This window comes from Saimiri boliviensis, chromosome 9 (assembly GCF_048565385.1).
Source record: "Saimiri boliviensis isolate mSaiBol1 chromosome 9, mSaiBol1.pri, whole genome shotgun sequence".
In the NCBI taxonomy this organism is placed as follows: Eukaryota; Metazoa; Chordata; class Mammalia; order Primates; family Cebidae; genus Saimiri; species Saimiri boliviensis.
The window spans coordinates 47,382,841-47,402,733 of record NC_133457.1 but is presented as its reverse complement, the minus strand read 5'-3'; the positions used below and the strand labels follow the sequence as shown (position 1 = coordinate 47,402,733).

Here is a 19,893-nt window from a genome sequence, read left to right as displayed (position 1 = left end):
ACAAGAAGCATAACACACATTTATATTTTAACTGACTAGTGGATGTAAATAGAGAAAGTACATAGAGCTTCAGTTAATGATGCATCTGGAATGTTCACCTATACTGGAAAGTGAGTATTCAGAAACCAACAATAAATCCAAATGGCCTACTGCTTTGTCCATGTCACCAATGTTGGTACACTGACTGACTGATGGTCACTCAACACAATCATATGGCGACAGATAATGACACACTTGTGGGGTGGAACACAACTAGAGACACAGCAGGGGAGGACACAGGAAAAGAACATCTCTTTCAAATGCAGATTTCTACAGAGTACAAAAACTTAGAAGTCTCCTGATATGGTCTGGCTCTGTGTCCCCACCCAAATCTCATCTCAAACTGTAATCCTATTGTGGGAGGAGCCTGGTGGGAGGTTACTGGATCATTGGGGCGGGTTTTCCTCATGCTGTGCTCCTGATAGTGAATGAGTTCTCATGAGAGCTGATGCTTTTAAATGTGGCAGTCCCCGTCACTCTCCCACCATGAAAGTTGTGCCTTGCTTCTTCTCCTTCCCCTTACACCATAATCGTAAGCTTCCTGAGGACTTCCCAGCCATGAAGAACTGTGAGTCAATTAAACCTCTTTTCTTTATAAATTACCTAGTCTCAGGTAGTTTTTTCTAGCAGTGTGAAAATGACTAATACATCTCCATTCTCCAGAAATATGGGAAAACAAATTGATACTTTTCCTCAGAGATTTCTTATTTCTGTGCTGTTCTGCCCAGAAGCAGGTGGACAGAGCTATTAATTGATTCATCAATTCATTCTTTCATTCACCTACTATTGCATGTGTCAACCACTATGTTAGCTACCAGAAAAATAGACAACTAAAACAAGGGCTTTGTCCTCAAGAGCTTTATAGTTTAGTAGGAAAGGCAGATTAAGAAACACGATTATAATACAGGGTGATCAGTGCTCCAATAAAGATACCCCCAAATGCTATGGGAACACAGAGGAAGTGGATAACCGGTGGGTACTGGGGTACAGAGAGGTAGTTAGGAAGACAGTCTAATAATTCCCTTCTGACTTCATAATTCTGTGATTTATTTCTATTCTAAGAAATATAATTTTGTTATTTACAGATGTATATGCTTGAGATCAATAGGGAATAATAAAACAATATATGCATAGCTAAGATTTACAGAAACAAATTTTCATATATCTGAGATTTATGGGGAAATAAAATAAGTTCATTAAAATTATAACATCATAATGAAAACGAGCATATTGGGCATCTCTTGGAGTAGCTGCTTGGCTCCTGATGATCCCCTTGTTTAAAAAAATATTTAACCACAAATATATATATCTTATTAAACAATACATAAGTTGTAACCACTAAAGTACAATGGCTCAAGTTCCTAGCAGCTGATGACTGTGCCAGCATCCTCTTCTAAATGCCAGTTGTTTGGGACAACTCCAGGGGACATCTACATTGGCCTACAAAGCAGCGTGGCTTCCTGGTAATAGTGTTCACCAGGTTTTTTCTCTTTTACTTCTGGAAAACAGTTTGGTGATTCCTTAAAACCTAAATTGTCATGTGATCCAGCAGTTCCACTCCTGACTATACACGCAAAGGAACTGAAAGCACTGCATGGTTCAAAATGGTCAAAAATAGCCAAAAGGTAGAAGCACACCCAAGTGTCAATCAACAGACGAACGTATAAATGAAATGTGCCTGCTGATGGAAGTACCCTGAACGGACCCATGAAGAGGAAATCTCTATCTGTTTCAAGGGTGCTCTTTCTTGATGTTCTTAAGATTCCCCCCAACAAAGGTTTCAGAGTTGTGAATGGAGATGATGAAAACAGCTTCCTCCCAACTCTACAGTGTGTCACCCAGAACCCAAGGCAATGTTACTCATAAAAACAGACCCGTTAGCTCCCTCCTCCCACCTCCACATCCTCAAAGCATCTTTCAAAGTCAAAAACCAAAGAAACCAAACATAAAGAAGCCAAGAAGCAAACCAAACCTACCACCCTCACCACAGGAGCCAACCTTAATCCATGAGCAAGGCCTTTCCACTCATAAACATCCAGGAGACATTTTGTACTTTAGTTATGATGGACAAGAAGCCTCAGAGATACTGTCTACTGCCACATAATAAGTCATTACACCCAGAGGAGTGGTGACCTCACAGTGTCTCCAAGATCTGTCAGTGGGTAGATTCTTTGCATCATCCAGGTTTCCTCTCAAGTGTCACCTCATCAGTGTCACTCTTACATTATCATCCTATGTTACGGTTTCTCTCCTGCTTCTAGAATGTAAGCACCATTAGTGCAGGAACCTTCTCACTGTGTGCCCAGGCTATGAAACAGGCTATGCCATATAAGTGTTCAATAAATATAGTATTTCATGAAGAAATAATATTTTTGAGTATTTACCATGTGCGAGCCACTGTTCTTAATGCTGTACACATAATACATAATAACTAATTTAAGTCCCAGAGCAATCCTATGAGGTAAGGAGTATTATTATCCACATTATACGATGAGGAAACTGAGGCACAGGGAAATTAAGTAACAAGCCCAAAGTCATACAGCTCATAAGTAATTGTTAAGGTAATCTGCTGCTGCAGAAGAAACCACCCTGAAATTCAGTGGCTTAAAACAATAATGTACTCTTATTTATTATAGCTCTGTGAGTCACTGATCTCAGCTGGATGGTTCTGGCTTGAATTCTTTCATGCATTTACTATTAGTTAGGAGCTGGGGCTTGAGTCATCTGAATGCTCACTGGACTAGCCCTTCAAAATGACTTCATTTACATGTCTGGCACCTCAGCTGAGTAGTAGGAATGGAACTACTAGGGGTTTTCTGGGCCTCCACCTCTCTACAAAGCCTCTCTACATGGCTATGTTAGGGTTTCTCACAGCATGGTGGTCCTTATATGACAGCTTCTTATGCCCTTGCCCCAGAAGTCATGCAATGTCACCTCTGCTCCTTCCAATTTGTTTCAAGGGCAAGCCCAGATTTAATGCTGGGAGACACCAGAAAAAGGCATGAATACCAGGAGGTGTGGTGAGTGGGGAGGTCATCTCTGGCAACTCACCAGCACAATAGTGGATCTGGTATTTGAATCAGGCTATCTGGCTCCAGAAACTACACTCTTAGAAAATACACTCGTAACCACCATATCATGTTGTGTCTCTATTAGGAATAAATGAATACATTCTTTATTTAACTTGTATAATTAGTGGGGCCTGTTCTGATAATTTGGGACTCCAAAGGTAAATTAAAGTCTCCATCTGTAAACAGAGAAAATTATTTGCAATTTTTAACTGACAATCTTTTCTCTACTTTGAAACACCCTAGTTTTAATGGTTAAGAAATGCTCTCGGGCGGTGGCTGGGTGAAGTAGGGAGGGCTTGGAAGCACTTCTGTGCACAAAGTCCATGATCTTATGAAAGATCATATTTTAAATGAAGAAAGGACATAGTGAGTAGAAATGGGTATTTCCAATGGGAACTCGCCATGCCCTAAAGGGAATACCATCCAGTTTGAAACCAGTTGGCTTGTAGACAAGTTCTACACAAATACCACACTTCTATTCCTTATTACAGACCTGGAAGAGAGGTTAAAAAATCAATAAATAAATCAACACCACCATTTATAGAGTGCCCGCTTGTGCCAAGCACTGTGCCAAAGGCCTTTCATCTACTGCCTCCTTCAGTCTTCAGATCAGCCTTAACAAGGCAGGTTTGACCATTATATCCTGGATACTAACTTCAGAAAGTTCCAGAAACTTAATCACATACCTAGTAAATTAAATGGCTGAACAAGCATTTGAACCTATGTCAGTATGACTCTCCAATGCCCATTATTCTAGTCATGGAGCAATATCACATGTACAACCCTGTACCATGCTCCCTGTCACCCTGGCATCGTTCATTGTTTCTGGGACATTTCCCCAACTAGTAAGAGTCCCCTTACCTTCACTAGCCCCATTCAGGAATGTGATTTTTCACTTACTGCAGTCTTTGTGCCCAATCCAGCACCTGATTGCTGGTAGGTACTTTACAGTTTTAATGAATTAATGAAGTACAATTTCTTTGGAGGAGCTCAACTGCAGCCTAGGGATTTTAGAAGATCTGTGTCTAGCAATCAAACCCTTATCATTCATTTGTAGGGGCATTTAGCAGGAGTAAAATTGCCCCTGGGTTCCCTGTGCTTTTCTTCTTGTTAGTCTGGTCCATGTAACAGCCCATCTTTGATTAAATAGTCTCTCCCTCCCTTCACATTTTTGAAAACACTATTTTACTATATGCAGTACTAAAGAGCGGCTTGGGTGTGAGGTGGTAAAAGAGAGGTGATATTTAGTGGCAGGGCTTATACTTTGGGCAGTTATAATTCTAACCCCCCACTTCTCTGTGGGTGTTCCATTTATTTTGAGATGTTTATATTGGTTTCCTAAAGACTTGCCATACTGACTCTCATGATCAACCAATAATGTATCTGAGGAAAACACTTATTTTCTCCCAAGTTCCTAGAGTAAGAAATTCAAGAGTCCTCCAAAGTGCTATTGCCACCCTTGATAAAGCTGTTAACTCATAAGGTACAACTGTCTAAGTTGAGAGTGGGGATTATAGTTTTTGCAGGGTTGAGGACAATCCATACATGTAATATTTCTCTGTATGAGAAATGTGGGACAGTGACAGCACACAAAAGCACTCTCCTGACTTGAAGCAGAGCAATGTGGATAAAGAAAGAAATTCCACTTTGGGAGACAGAGCGGGGCAGACTGACTTGAGGTCAGGAGTTCGAGACCTGCCTGGCCAACATGGCAAAACCGCACCTCTACTAAAAATACAAAAATTAGCTGGGTGTAGTGGTGGGTGCCTGTAGTCTCAGCTACTTGGGAGGCTGAAGCAGGAAAATCTCTTGAACCCAGGAGGTAGAGAGCCAAGATTGCGCCACTGCACTCCAGCCTGAGCGACACAGTGAGACTTTGTTTCAAAAAAAAAAAACCCAAAAGAAATCCTTCAAATTAGGAGCCCTCTAAATGTTTCTCTGGTCTTCAGCATTAAGCAACCAATAAATGAGCCCCTTACCTTTTGCTGTCAAAACCTGATTGATTTTAAGGAATTTTCAAATTTATGATACAATTCTTATTTGCCCATAATTTCACATCATAAATTTAACTCTGGAGGTGGCCAAGGAATATAAAAGTAATTTCAACAGTTTTTTAAATAATATATTCTGAAAAATCATTTCTAAGTGTTTTATTTATACTATGTCTTCTTGATTTATACTGCTTTTAAAAATGTGTTATCTTTATGTTCTATTTTTATAGTGATGTTTCAGGAAAGAATGATTTTTGTTTGGTATGACTATGTTATTAAAGAGAATCCCTTTCAGAAAAAAAAATATACATGAAGATTTCATTTTCATGTTTTTCTCATTTTGTTTTCTACTCATTAAACCTCTTCTAAGGCATCTGCTTGAACATAGCACTAAAAATATAAGCAGTACAAACAAGTATATTTATAAAACATCAAGTTTTCAATCAATAAAAGCAGACTTGATTTCCATGTGAAAAAGCAAGGAAAAAGAAAACAAAAACAAGCAACAGAAGCCCTCAAAAGCAGGCAGAAAGCTAAACCAATTTAGAAATATTGGACTGAGGCCCCAGGGTGAAAACGTCACCTACAGTACTTGCTTATTTATTTAGGATTTATATTTGCCTTGCTTCCCAGAAAAATTTAAGGCAGTAAGAACAACTTTTTAATTTTTCTGGTATCTTAGCAGCTGAAATCTAATTGAACAGCTTATATGCCATAAGAATTGTAAAGTTTCCAAATTATACTTTCTAGATTAAAAAATAAACACCACCACCCCCCCAAAAAAAACCAAGTTATTACGTTCTTATTCCATTCATATTGGATATGCAAACATTTTCTGTTAATTATACTCATTCTTACTATTCTTAAATATAAATAATACTAACTTAAGAGTTAGGTTAAATTACTATTCAGGCAACTGAAATAATGAAGCCTAGTGCAACCAATGTGTGTGTGTGTGTGTGTGTGTGTGTGTATGTATGTTTTTTAAAGCCCATAGTTAAGACTGGAATTTAAGTCTCTATATAATTCTAAATCCTATGTGGAGTTTAAAGCCAGGAAATATGTGTTTAAAGTCAAAATTCCATTTCTCTATCTGTCCTGCTGTGGTTATACCAGGCAAATAATAGTTACAGTAATTTTAGAACCCTCTGCTATACCCTTAGGTATAATTAAGTGACTTAAAGGTTGAGTTTCTGCCTAAATTCACTATTTGTTTTCTCAAATTATACACCTAGCACTGATCTTACTACACTATCACTATGTCTCAATTTTGGCACATTCTTTGTTGTCACTGCTGACTTTCTTCTCATGAAGCCATATAAAAGTCATTGGGAAGACATAAATCCCAATCACATTTTTAATCTACTAGTTCCTTCATCTAAATAGGAATGCCATATAAATTTAATCAGGCATCTGGAAGATGGATTAAGTATGATGTCTTTAACATATGTAAGTTATAAAATTGCCCTCAAGGCAATGGTACAGAAATGCCTTCTCATAATGGTTTATTAGGCACCTTTGGAATTATCAATCACACATAAAATAACCCTGGGAAGTCAAACCAATCCTTACAAAGGACACAGTTAATAATTTATCCAATTTTAGAGTACCACACATGTAAAACAGGGCATACTCTTTGCAGGGTGCAATAATTATTTTCATCTTAACTACTCTTAAGATCTCCAATAATTTTTAAAAGTGAAAATAAGCTTTATTCCAAATTATCAACACTTAAAACTACTTACAGTGAGCATTATAATAATTTACACACATAACCATTGCTGATTCTCTTGTCTAACGAGATTATAAACTCCCTGAAGACAGAAGTTATGCTGTGTCTTTCTATCCCTACGGTCCAATGCAATTCCTACTACATAGGAGGTGCTAAAAAAATCTTGGTGAATATTTATTTGATAAATTAATGAATGAGAGTATAAAGGTATCCCTGAGCCAGAAAGTTTTGTGCTGACCTTTTCACACCATCTGCAAGTATGACATTAGGTAAGATACACGTTCTTTAGACTTCAGTTTCCCCACTTACAAAATGGTCATTCTAACGTCTGTCACCCCAACCCCAGAGAATCGAATGCAAATAAAATAAAATGATTCCATATATTTGAAGGTATGCTAAAAACTATATATACTATTATTTTAGTTCCACGATTTCTATGAGAAGTATACAGTCATGTGTTGCTTAATGATGGAGATACATTTTGAGAAATGCATCATTAGGTGACTCTGTTGTGCAACTCTAACAGAGTGCATTTACACAATGCACTCTGGTATAACCCATCATACACCTAGAATATATGGTATAGCCTATTGCTCCTAGGCTATGACCCTGTACAGCATGTTCCTGTACTCAACACTGTGGAACTGAAAACAATGGTAAATATTTGTGTATCTAAACATAGAAAAGGTATGATAAAAATATAGCAATGTAATCTTATGGGACCACTGTCATTTATGTGGTGGTCATTGACTGAAACATTACTATGGGATGTGTGACAGCATTTCACTCTAGCTGAACAGAAAAAAACAAGTCGTTATAAAAATGATAATACTGAATTATCTGGAGAATCTGAAGAACTTTCTAAGTAAGACAACTTATGCTTTTTTCTTCATGAAGTAGCTAAATAAGGAGAATTTTGCCACATACTTTTAGCTTTAATGGAACTGCCTCTACCCATTGCCATATTCTCCTTCCACTTTTGTCAAAGGTCTTTGACTCTCTGATCCTCCCACATTATCATCATCATCTTCTTCTTCATCATCATAGACAGGGTCTTGCTCTGTCACCCAGGCTAGAGTACAGCAGCACAATCATAGTTCACTGTTCCCTCTGACTCCTGGGTTCAAGAGATCCTCTCATCTCAGCCACCCAAGTAGTGAGGACTACAAGTGCGTGTCACCACACCTGGCTAATTAAAAAAGAAAAAAATGCATAGAGACAGGGTCTCTCTATGTTGTCCAGGCTGATCTTGAACTCTGATCTTAAATACTTTGCTACAAGTGATCCTCATTCTCAGGATTACAGGTCTGAGCCACCACACCTGGACCTTCTGATATTTTCTTCATAAAGGGATAAAAAGTTGTATTCTAGGTGGACCCCAAAACTAAATTTTTGCTCAATGTTTGCTGATTTTTCTCAAGCTAGATTTATGCTGAGAATAAAATGACTGAAACCTTAAATAACTGGCTAATTTCCATACCTTTAAATTATAAATAATAAAAACCTAATGATTTTTAACAATAGACTCACACACATGGATTGCCTCATTTTATTATGTTTGTTTGTTTCTTTATCATTATTATTATACTTTAGAGAAGAGGTCACCCGGGCTGGAGTGCAGTGGTGTGATCACAGCTCACTCCAGGAGCCTTGAACTCTTGGCTCAAGTGATCCTTCTGCCTCTGCCACCTACTAAAGTGCAGGGATTACAGGTGTGAGCCATTGCACTTGGCCATATCATTGCCTTTTAAAAACAGATTTGTAAACTATGCCCAGTTTTATCTAAGAACAAAATCATTTCCAGTGATGTCTGCATACCAATTGCTGTTTCACTTAGATAATATAATAGCAATTGCCTTAGACCATCAGATGTGATATTTGGTTTTAAGTTTGGGAATCAATTTTAAACAAAACTTCCTATTTACCTGTTCAAGGAGAGTTCCCAGAAGGATCTAGGTTTCAAATTTCCTCTGGTTTGCAGTTACTATAAACAAAGCTTCAGCTGGTTTCACTCAGCCACCCACACCATATGCAGCCAAAGTCAAACCCTGAAATGAGTTGCTTTCACAAGGTCTTATCTTTGCTCTTAATGTCTATTTTTTTTTTCTTTCTTTTTTTTTTAGACAGAGTCTCACTCTTATTGCCCAGGCTAGAGTACAATGGTGAGACCTCGGCTCATGGCAACCTCTGTCCTGTGAAGTGCCTCTTCAGATCTTTTACCGTTTTAATCGGATTGTCTTTTGTTTACTGATTTATCCAGTAATTTACACAAAGGCCATGGATTTAGGTTAGAGGCACATTTCATATATAACAGCCATTATAAAGGTTTGCCTTGCCTCCACATTTTACAGTATCTTAAAACAGTACATTTCTTCCAGGGAATTCTATCTCTGTGAGTCAGTACTCCAACTTATTGGTTCTCACAGTATGGACCAGGAGCATCAGCATCACCTGGGGAATTGTTCACCTTGCCTCTTAAAACCTGTGCTCAGAAACCCTTGGTGAGGGGCAGGGGGTGATGGGCAGGGGGTGGCTAGCAGTCTGTTCTAGTAAGCCTTCCATGTGATTCTGGTGCATAGCAGCCTATGACATAATTCAAGACCAGGTGACTCTCAGATACTAATCCTCACATCATTTGTCTTCTCAAATTACCCTAGTCTTGACCATCTGGTGCCTGTTCTGCAATTTAACATTCTGCAGCAATAAAAGTGTTTTATTATGAAAAAAAGAAAAAAAAAGTTTTGGTTTTTTTTTTTTGCATCAACAAATAAGATGTTTAATTTTATTTAAACAAACACAGGAGGCAAGCAGACCAGAGCAAGTATGGCTGTTCCACAAAATCATCAGGGTTGCAGACTCCTTCTGTATTTCTGCTCCATGATCCCTAACACCCAGATTCCATTCTCAAAGTCCCCATGACAGTACTGGAGCTCCAGCTTAAATGTCCACGTTGTAGGAAGGGCAAAAAAAGACAGGAAAAATGGATTTCATAAATACTCATATAAACACCACTTGTATCTTGTTGATCTGCAAGGAAGGCTGAGATAGTTTTTCAGCCCAGAATTTTGTTATTAAAAAAGAGAAAATAGATATAGAGTAGGAAAAAAGCAGTCTCTATCACAAACTCTCATCATTTTGCATTGCAAAATAGTCTGTAATATTGGTTCTTACTTTTGTTTACTTCAAAAGCAATACATTCAAGTTTTAAAAAATTTCCTAGATTTATTAGACTTTGGATCTTAGACTTTGTTAAGATCCCTTTGTTAAAAAATTAGCCAAAAAACAACCTCCGTGTTCAAGTGGTCCTCCTGCGTCAGCCTCCAGGGTAGCTGGGATTACAGGTACCCGCCACCGCACCCAGGTAATTTTTGTATTTTTAGTAGGGACAGGGTTTCACCATGTTGGCCAGACTGGTCTCGAACTCCTTACCTCAGGTGATCCACCCACCTCAGCCTCCCAACGTTTATCTATTTTTCTTTCTTTCTTTTTTTTTTTTTAAAAGACATTTATGTCAAATCATCAATATGTATTTCTATTATGGGAATTTTAAAAAGAACAAGTTATAAATGAAAATATCAAGGAACAGAAGTATTGAAGATTTGCCAAGTTTGCAATGAATTTATAATGAAGCTATTAATGGAATGGTGATCCTAATGCCTGGGGTGCCTGTGGAGCACAGAATGTAAAATGCCTGGTGGGCTCTGTCTCACTTCCCACTCGGGGCCTCAGGAACACATCCTAGCAGGTAGCTCCCACGTGTTTATCACCTCGAAAGTCACCTATGTGTCTCCAGCACCCAGCACCACGCTTCGTGGGCTCTTCTAAATGTGTCTTGCCTATGTTGCAATGAAATACATCACACCAGGCTGGGCGCGGTGGCTCAAGCCTATAATCCCAGCACTTTGGGAGGCGGAGGCAGGTGGATCACGAGGTCAAGAGATTGAGACCATCCTGGTCAACATGGTGAAACCCCGTCTCTACTAAAAATACAAAAAGTTAGCTGGGCATGGTGGCGCGTGCCTGTAATCCCAGCTACTCAGGAGGCTGAGGCAGGAGAATTGCCTGAACCCAGGAGGCGGAGGTTGCGGTGAGCCGAGATCGCACCATTGCACTCCAGCCTGGGTAACAAGAGCAAAAACTCCGTCCCCGCCAAAAAATAAATACATCACACCAGCTGTGCTTTTGTTTAGAGTGGTCCACTCTCCCCTACTTCCTTTACAGATCTCAGAGATTTCTTCTTGTTTTCTTCTGCACACAATTTCAAACTGCAGAAGAACCACTGTAACAGAGGGATCCAGGTGGTGGGATGTGAACTTTTGGAGTTTCATTTCTTGCTGCAAGGCTTAACACAAGTGGAGTTAGTGGTTCTCATTCTTAAATCAGTTACCGTGACTTACGCCTCACCCCAATCCTGTTGTTCTTCTAAGCTTGCTTATAAGACCCGTCATTACTTTCCAAAGGATTACATATACCTTAGCTGTGAAATCACATTTCACTCATGCCCACATCCCCATATATGAAAATCAAGGTATTTTATGCAGGTGTCTTTTAGGTTATAGTCCCCAGAATCAACTCTTACAGGAAACTAAGAAGCCCTCAACCCCATCATGAATGACAAAATATTCAATTGTTTCTTAATACTCAAATTCTCAAATTTAGTCTCTAAGCATACTTTTTTTAGAACACACACAGTAAAAGTAATTAGTAAAACCTAACACTAGTTGAGGCCATCAACTCTTAGTGATAAAGCTGAGTCAAGAGTCTGGAGTTCTAGTCACAGCTCAAACAACTGCAAAGAACCAGTAGCGGCTTCCCTATTACAAAGCAGAAGTCCAACTAAGCAGCATGGAGCCCCTCTGTCCTCAACATAACCCTACGTAAGTAAAATCAGCCATCAAATTTCTAGTAATAGCACAGCACTGTCCACTACCTCGTCTATTTCACTGTCTTCCCTCTCCTGGAGACCACAATAGCTTCCTAGTTGGTCCCTGTTTCCACTCTTAACTTCCTACAGTTTATCCTCCACACAGATGCCAGAGTGACCTTTTAAAATCAGATAAGCTCATTCCTCTGCTTAAGATCTTCCAGTGGCTCCTACTCAAAACGAAATGCAAACTCCCCACCATGGCCTACAGGGTCCTGTTGACCTTCTTCACTTCTCTTCCCACTGCCCCCCTTGCTCATTCCGTTCCAGCTACTCCAACCTCTTTGATTTGTTCTTCAGACAAATCAAGCTTCTTCCCCACTCAGGCACTGAGTTGAAGGGTTTTATACTATCTCATTTTGTCTTCACAATCATCTTGAGGTTTAAAGGAGGTAAATCCTGAACACATAGTTACAGTGATGAAGCTGGAATTTGAATTCAGGCAAGTGACTGCGGAACTCACAGGTTTTCCCTTCGCAAGACATCCAGAGGCAGTGTCTGTTTAACTTTCCCACTCCTACACAGGAAATCATGCCTCTCCTGAGGCAAACCCTTCCTTTACCAAGGCAAATTTTCACTGGACATGCGCCTCAACCCCAGCCAAAGTTGAATGTCACACCAACACTGTCCGCAATACTCAGAACACATGCTAACCATGAATTTCTACTTGGGCACATGATGCTTCTAAGCCATTGATTTTCTAGGGATGTTTAAACTTTAATTACATTTAAAACACAATTACAGTATGAAAATCAAGTTGCTTTTATTTTTGTTTCAGAGCCTTATTTCACATTTATGTTAATAGCATTTCAAACCTATTTTCTATGACTTCTCTCCTGGCTACATATGCTACAGTAACATAATGAAATCTGTACCAGTTTGTGACATAGTTGGTATTTTACAAGAGGCCATCAAGGTATGTAAGAGCTGAGTTTTATATTATGGAGGGGGACCGCATGTCTGCCTGCAAAATGACCTCAGTGAGAATACCTTATTGGAAAATACATTTTACTTCATATAAAGTTGGGCTTACCAACTGCCTGATTAAGTCAATTTCTATAATTTGTTCAGGCCTCAGCTTCCCCATCTATAAAATGGGGATGATAATAGATACTTTCTCATAGAATTGTTTTGAGGATTCTGGGAGATTATACTTGTTATCCACTCAGCACAGTAAATGCTTGGCACACAGTAAGTGCTAGTTCACACAGTGGGAGCTACTTTCTAAAAATTCATAAATCCTCCAGTGGTATAATCTGACTGAATGAAGCTCTCAGGGAACCAGTGTATTCAATTACTAAACAACTTCCCAACAATGAAAAAGTGAAGAAGATAACAGTCAATCCTATGCTGACTGAAAACTGAAAAGATGACTCACTCTAGTTGACCCTAAATCAGTAAAAAAACAACAACAACAAAAAAAAAACCAACGCTGTCTTTAAACTCGTCTTCTTATCTTGACTCAGCATAATCTATGTCACTACTAACCAGCATGGACATTTTGTTGACCCTTGGTTACTATTTAAATTCCTTCCCCCCATTAATTCTCTATTATTAGACTGCCTTTAGAGGTGGTTTCAACCCAGGAACATTAAGTGGGCTTTTTTTCCCCTTTTTCTTTCCTAATGTGCATAGAGTAGTCAAAGCACTATTTTTGATCTGTTTCCCACTGGGAATTTATGAAGGCAGGAGCCACAAAAAGCTTCTAAAAGTCATTACAACAGGCCTTCAACTGAAAACAGCCTTAATTATGAATCTACAAAACTGAGTCCCACTGGGTTTTCAGAAACACATCTGTTTTAAGAATTTCTTCCTTCAAGCATTATCTTGTGCGTTTGTAATCACTAATGCAGGACACGACTAGATCTATTATACTAATAAAAATCTTCCAAATAGTTGGAGTAAATTCAACATTTCACTATTTTAGTTATTTGCCTCTTACACAAATCCTACCACCGGAGGAAAAAGGCAGCAGCCTTCCACTGTTTCCAACACCCACTTCCAGGAGAATACCCTTTTAAAAAATGCTTACTGTGATTTTCCAAGTACATTTGCTATTTGGAGGGTACACTCCAGGAAAACCTTCACTGCCAATAAATCCAGACTCTCCAGTAAGAATGCCGCCACATGTGAAAACAGGTCTGGGAAGATAAAGAAGAAAAGATGTAATTTGAAAAATGGTCTAACAACCTGATGTTACTTTCAGAAAGGTGTAGCATATTAATATAAATAAAAGTTAATGCAGATTAATCAACGTTTGCACCATATAAGGGATCCGAAAGCTAGCTAGCTCTTAGAATATTTAAATTATAGTCTGATAAAGCATTCAGTCCAGCTGCCATATGTCGCCATCATATTAACACAAGATTTTATATCTATAATCAAGTCCTCGGTATTGTGGCAATGTCTTGTAGGAAAATAGTAAATACATCCATTTAACTGGGGGGAGTGGGAGAGAAGGTAGGAACCAGGCTGAACGAGGAGCATGGTTTTAAACAAAGATAGGAAAGCAACTGGTTAATATAAAAAAGTTTGACGTTCCCATATTTGGAGAGATGCCCAGTTCTCCTCCCCCTTTCTGAAAATCACTGGCCATCAAAAGGGAGGCTGATGTGGATGGAGGTTGAAGAGGTGATGCCAAAGTTGGCCATGGGGTGGGTCCCACAGCCCAGCTCCTGGGGCCGTCCGGAGGTTGGCGAAGAGTTAACTTTCCGGAGCGGCTCCGTAGGCGCCGTGCCGCTAGGGTTGTTCCCTAGTTTACGTCTCCGGGCAAAGCCTCTTGGGGAAGAAAAAAAAAATCCCCAGCGGCAAACCGGAGCCCACATATTTGGGCCCCAGTGCTTCCCTCCGCCCCACAGACCCGAGGAGAGAGGAGACACAAGTCAGTTAAGCCCCGCCACGTGGTGGCCAAGCCAGCTGCAGAGCCATCCGTCAGGCTGGGCTGGGAAGCCAGGAGGGAGCCCCGAGAGCAGGGATGGGTCCCGAGGTCCCGGGCTCAGCCCATGCGGGGAAGGCGGGCGCCTGCACCGCGCGGGGAGCGCAGGGTCTCGGGCTGGGTCACCCAGGCGCGCCGAAGCGGGCTGAGTAAACCCGCTGAAGAGGCTGCAAGGGTGGAGGAAGAGAGGGGAGAGAGAGGGAGGCCGGGCGGGGGTCGCGTTACCTCTCAGGGGAGTGCTGCCGCGAGAGCTGGGTGGCGGCGGCCAGCAGCAGGCAGAGCGGCGCCCAGGCTTTCGCGCCCCTCATGGCAGCGTAGACGCTCGGCGTCCGCAACCCGCGGCGCGCGCCGGCACACACGCCCCTCCACGCCCCTCCGCGCCCTTCCGCGCCCCTCCGCGCCCACCGCGCTCACACCGCCGCTCACACCGGCGCTCACACCGGCGTTCGGAGGCCCGCGAGCTCCCTCTCAAGCGCGCACCGCCGCGGGGCGGCCCAGGTAGCCAGGGGGTGCGCGGCCGGCGGGGCGGGGGCTCTTTTAAAGGCGATTACGGTGCCGTCTGACTCGACGCTTAATTTCCCCTGAGGAGCTGCTCTGGCAGCCACAGGCCAGTGCTGAATATCCCGTTTGTTCTCCGGCGGCAGGAGGGGCGGCTCCGAGGCCAGAGCCGCCCCCTCTCGTGGGACGGGCGGGCGTCTCCTCCCGGCACCCCGGGACCCACGGGTGGGTTGACGCCTCGCGTCCAGCCCGCAGGGACCCGGGAGAGAAGAGGGACCCCTTGCGGAGTGGTACCGCGGTGGCCCGGGCCTCGACGCCCACAGACGATTCTCAGGGACGGCTTCTGGGTTTGCTTTGGGGAATGTTTTTCCCAGTGGCTTTTAAATAAAAAGTAATCGTGCGTGCCGGCTGCTGGAAAGCCTGGGGGTCCTTCTTTGTCTCCTTCAAAACCCAGACCCAAGGAAAGAAAGGGGAAAATTCTATCATAGTTTAACTCCTGTGCTTATTCTCTTCTCTCTCTCTCTCTCCAGATTCTTTTCACTGGTGTGACAATGACGGGGGAGATTGTCTCTGTGCCGGGATTTAAACATGGGTTCTCAGGTGAGCAACTTCTGCGTACACTGTCATTAAATGTCAAATAATGAGGACGGAACCAGATCAGCAAATCTCACCATCCCATGTCATGTTCTGAAAATGGTGTTTCTCTGTTCTTAGACCTTTCCAACAACTTCTTTCTGTGGAGGGGTTAAAATTAACGGAGAATTTGTTTTTCTTAGAAGAACAATTCTAGCCTTGTGGAGTTAACGATCTCTTTTACTTAATTACAGAAATATAATTTTAAACATTTATTTTGTTAAGGGCTTCCTAATAACCAGGGATTAATAAAAGAATAACAAGAACAGAGTAGATTCGTTGAGATTTTCAGTAATCACCAGCCATGGGAGATACAACTTAACTTTGATGCCTCCTTTGTATTGTTCCTTCTAAATTACTCTCACCTTTCTAAGCAAGAAAATTAAGTATTAAAGTAGTACTTATCAAGATTTCATTTTTAATAATGAGCTGTTAAGAACCTAAACTCCGCTGGCAAGGAAGTAAGTACAAGTGGCTATAGGAAATATTCTGATTTTGCATAGTGAGGACACCCTTCTATACTAGGAACCGGAATATACCGACAGGACTTAGATTACCTTAAAATTTTTTGAAAAAAGTGAAGGCAAAAACATGAAACTACAACTTTCAAAAATCCTCTAAAGGCACCACACCCTGTATGACATTAAAAAAAAGGATGACAGAATTTGGCAAACTGCTTTATATCCTGAAACACCCTCAACCCAATAAAAATGTCTTTAAAACAGCTAAGAGGAGAATAAATGGTTGTTTATTTTGCACACATTTCAAGACTACGCTATCTAATAGCATGAGTGTTTTTAGGTGATTGTTTATTTGAAAGTAATAATTTTTAATTATAAAGTGAAAATATTGCCCAATTCACTTTCTGGTAATGATTTGTAGTCCTCGTAAGCCAGAAAATACTTCATTCAGAACTAAGCTAAGTTTTCAAAATTTAAAAAACAAAGTATTAAATGTGCCTAAATAGATAGGAAACTATTTGGACTAAAATACACAACCATTTCTTAATTTGTAGATTAATGACCGTGTTTATATGCTCACTAAAGAGTTAGGAGTTTAACACCAATCATTCTGTTGTTGTTGACACTCATATGAAAGACGTTGATTTTACTATGTGATTTTAGAATTTACTAAGACCATATTATTTGCTCTTAAAAACACATATTTGACTTGGAACTACAGCTCTGACCAAAATTATAAACCTTAAATGTCCTGAAAAGTTGATGTGTTTAAATTGAGAGAGACTCGTATTAGTTTGTTCTCACACCGCTATGAAGAAATATCCGAGACTGGGTAATTTATAAAAAAAATGAAGTTTAATTGACTCACAGTTCCACATGGCTGGGGAGTCCTCAGGAAACATACAAGCATGGCAGAAGGCAACTCCTCACAGGGTGACAGTAGAAGTAGGGAAGCCCCCTTATAAAACCATCAAATCTCATGAAAACTCACCATCAGGAGAATGGCATGGGGGAAACCGTTCCCATGATTCAATTACCTCCTCCTGGTCCCCACCCTTGACACCTGGAGATTATTACAATTCAAGGTGAGATTTGGGTGGGAACACAGAGCCAAACCATATCAAGACTCAAGTGTACTTTGAAGGTATGTGTGAGGTCCATCTCTGTGAGACCAGTTTCTGGACTTTTGTGATACAGAATTAGTATAATGGGACAGGGAGCTACAGAAACCCAGACAGTAGAAAGAGAGAGAGAAAGAACAGAAGTCCTGCGGGTAGATTCTTTAAAAAAAAAAAAAAAAAAGAGTGGTGGGTGAACTGATACTTATTATTCAGTCTCTGTAGTTACCAGGTTGCACAGAGAATCAACAACATGAGAATATGAAAATATTCACTGATGAACTGACCACTTATGAAATTAGGCCCCACTCAAACATTCTTTGCTGCATAATACTAGCATCTAGCTGGGCCCAATATGTCAATGTAATTGTCAGTTAATCTCTGGTTCATTCATCAACCTTGTAGACATCTGAAAATGCAATGTGAATCCAGTAAACATTCATTCCATGGTGCGATACTCATCTTGTAAAAAAATCCAGAATTTTCATAAGTTAGTTTACACTGGGCATAGTGACTCAGGCCTGCAATCCCAGCACTTTGGGAGGCCGAGGCTGAAGGGTCACTTAATCCCAAGAGTTCAAGACCAGTCTGGCCAACATGGTGAAACTCCGTCTCTACTAAAAATACAAAAATTAGTTTGGTGTAGTGGTGGGCACCTGTAAACCCAGCTACTTGGGAGGCTGAGGCATGAGAATTGCTTGAACTCAGAAGGTAGAGGTTGCAGTAAGTTGAGATTGTATCTCTGCACTCCAGCCTGGGCAACAGAGTGAGATTCCGTCTCAAATTTTTAAAAAAGTTCAATGTTTTTTGATGTCTGCAAGCATACATTAGGAACAAAAGTAGACCTTCCCCTTTCCCCCACCCCACCCCACCCCAATATACCTCTCTGTCAAGAATAAAACGTTAGAGAGGAATTGTACTGGTGGGATTTCTTAGCTACAAGCAGCTGAGTCCACTCAGAATGAGTCCCCTCTTCTGGTTCAAGCCATAAAAGCAGAAAGTTCACATTACCATCAAGAGAATCGTAGAAACAGTCTCCAGGCTAATTTTCCTGGAGTAATAGCCAAAATCTCGCCTCAGAAATGGCCAATGAGAAATCTGTTGCCATTATTGCCACCAAGACTAAGCACTAAATGCAGGTACTTGAATTTAATACAGTCGCCACCGTTGTGAGCACTTTGGATACATTTCTGATTGGAAAATTCAACCTTGCCACACTCCTGCCTTAAAAGCCAGACACCCTGTTGTCTCCCACAGAATAAGAGCTCATCAAACAACCTGTTCGCTCACGGAGATCTCTTGATCAAACTCTCATGCAAGCCTATATGATTGGTACTGTCCACATCACATGACTTGCAGTGTCTCAGCTGCAAGGGAGGCTAGAAATTCACCACTATTAGGCCATGAAGTCACATAATGTAGAAATGTCTCCAAATATTAAAAGGTCACTAAAACAAAATGGGCAGCACAAGTGTGATTAATGTCCTTGATAGGGATCTCCAAAGTTCAATTAGCTTGTCTCCCTGCATCTCTTTGCTGAGGAAAGCAGCCCCAAGGAGGTCTTGATAGATGAAGTTACAGAGTTAATAGGATGTGTTGAATGAAACCAGTCCCCTCACCTGTCCACGTTGGACTGGGTGAGGCATTTTGTTTGAGTCAAAGGTAAACCACATGAAAGCTAGCCAAGCGGAACACAAGGGAATCAGCTGCTTCTTATTGGTGTGGAATGAAACTTTGTCCGGTGGAATGAATCCCTCCATAATGAATCATCATCATCATCATATCTGACTTTTACTGAGCATTTATTATATGCCTGAAACTGTGCTAAGTGCTTTACAAACAACATTTTGTATAATTCTCTTAACAAACTTATGGGGTAAGAACAAGTATCACCATTTTACAGGTGAAGATTTTGAGATTTATAGAGGTTAATCACTAATCCAAAATCTTTTTTTTTCCTTTTGAGACAGATCTTGCTCTATCACCCAGGCTGGAGTACACTGGGGTTATCATGGCTCACTGCAGCTGGGACCTCCTGAGCTCAAGCAATCCTCCCATCTCAGCCTCCTGAGTAGCTGGGGCTACAAGCATATGCCACCACACTAGGCTAATTATTATTATTATTTTTTTTTTTGAGAGGGAGTCTTACTCTGTCACCCAGGCTGGAGTGCAATTATGTGATCTCAGCTCACTGCAACCTCCACCGTCCAGGTTCAAAAGATTCTCCTGCCTCAGCCTCCTGAGTAGCCAGGATTACAGGCGCCCACCACCACACCTGGCTAATTTTTATATTTTCAGTAAAGATGGAGTTTCACCATGTTGGCTAGGCTGGTCTTGAACTCCTGACCTCAAGTGATCTACCTGCCTTGGCCTCCCAAAGTGCTGGGATTACAGATGTGAGCCATGGTGCCTGGCTCAGGCTAATTTTTTTTTTTTTTTTTTTTAATTTTTGTGGAGACAGAATCTCATTATGTTGCCCAGGCTGGGTTTG

At 40.9% G+C, this 19,893-nt stretch overlaps 1 protein-coding gene and 1 long non-coding RNA gene across 2 annotated transcripts in view; one reads left to right on the top strand and one right to left on the bottom strand.

Annotated features, from left to right (window-relative positions):
* Positions 1–15,360, bottom strand: part of PCOLCE2 (procollagen C-endopeptidase enhancer 2) — a 58,409-nt gene extending 43,049 nt beyond the window's left edge. The window contains exons 1-2 of the mRNA XM_039462013.2: positions 14,918–15,360; positions 13,790–13,898 (exon numbers count right to left, since the gene is read on the bottom strand). Of these exons, the coding sequence (XP_039317947.1) occupies positions 13,790–13,898; positions 14,918–15,000 (192 nt within the window). The 5' untranslated portion in view covers positions 15,001–15,360. The remainder of the gene's footprint in view (positions 1–13,789; positions 13,899–14,917) is intronic.
* LOC141585636 (uncharacterized) overlaps positions 14,812–19,893 on the top strand; it is a 68,648-nt gene continuing 63,566 nt past the window's right edge. Inside the window, exons 1-2 of the long non-coding RNA XR_012519227.1 lie at positions 14,812–15,190; positions 15,721–15,790. This is a non-coding gene — a long non-coding RNA (uncharacterized LOC141585636). The remainder of the gene's footprint in view (positions 15,191–15,720; positions 15,791–19,893) is intronic.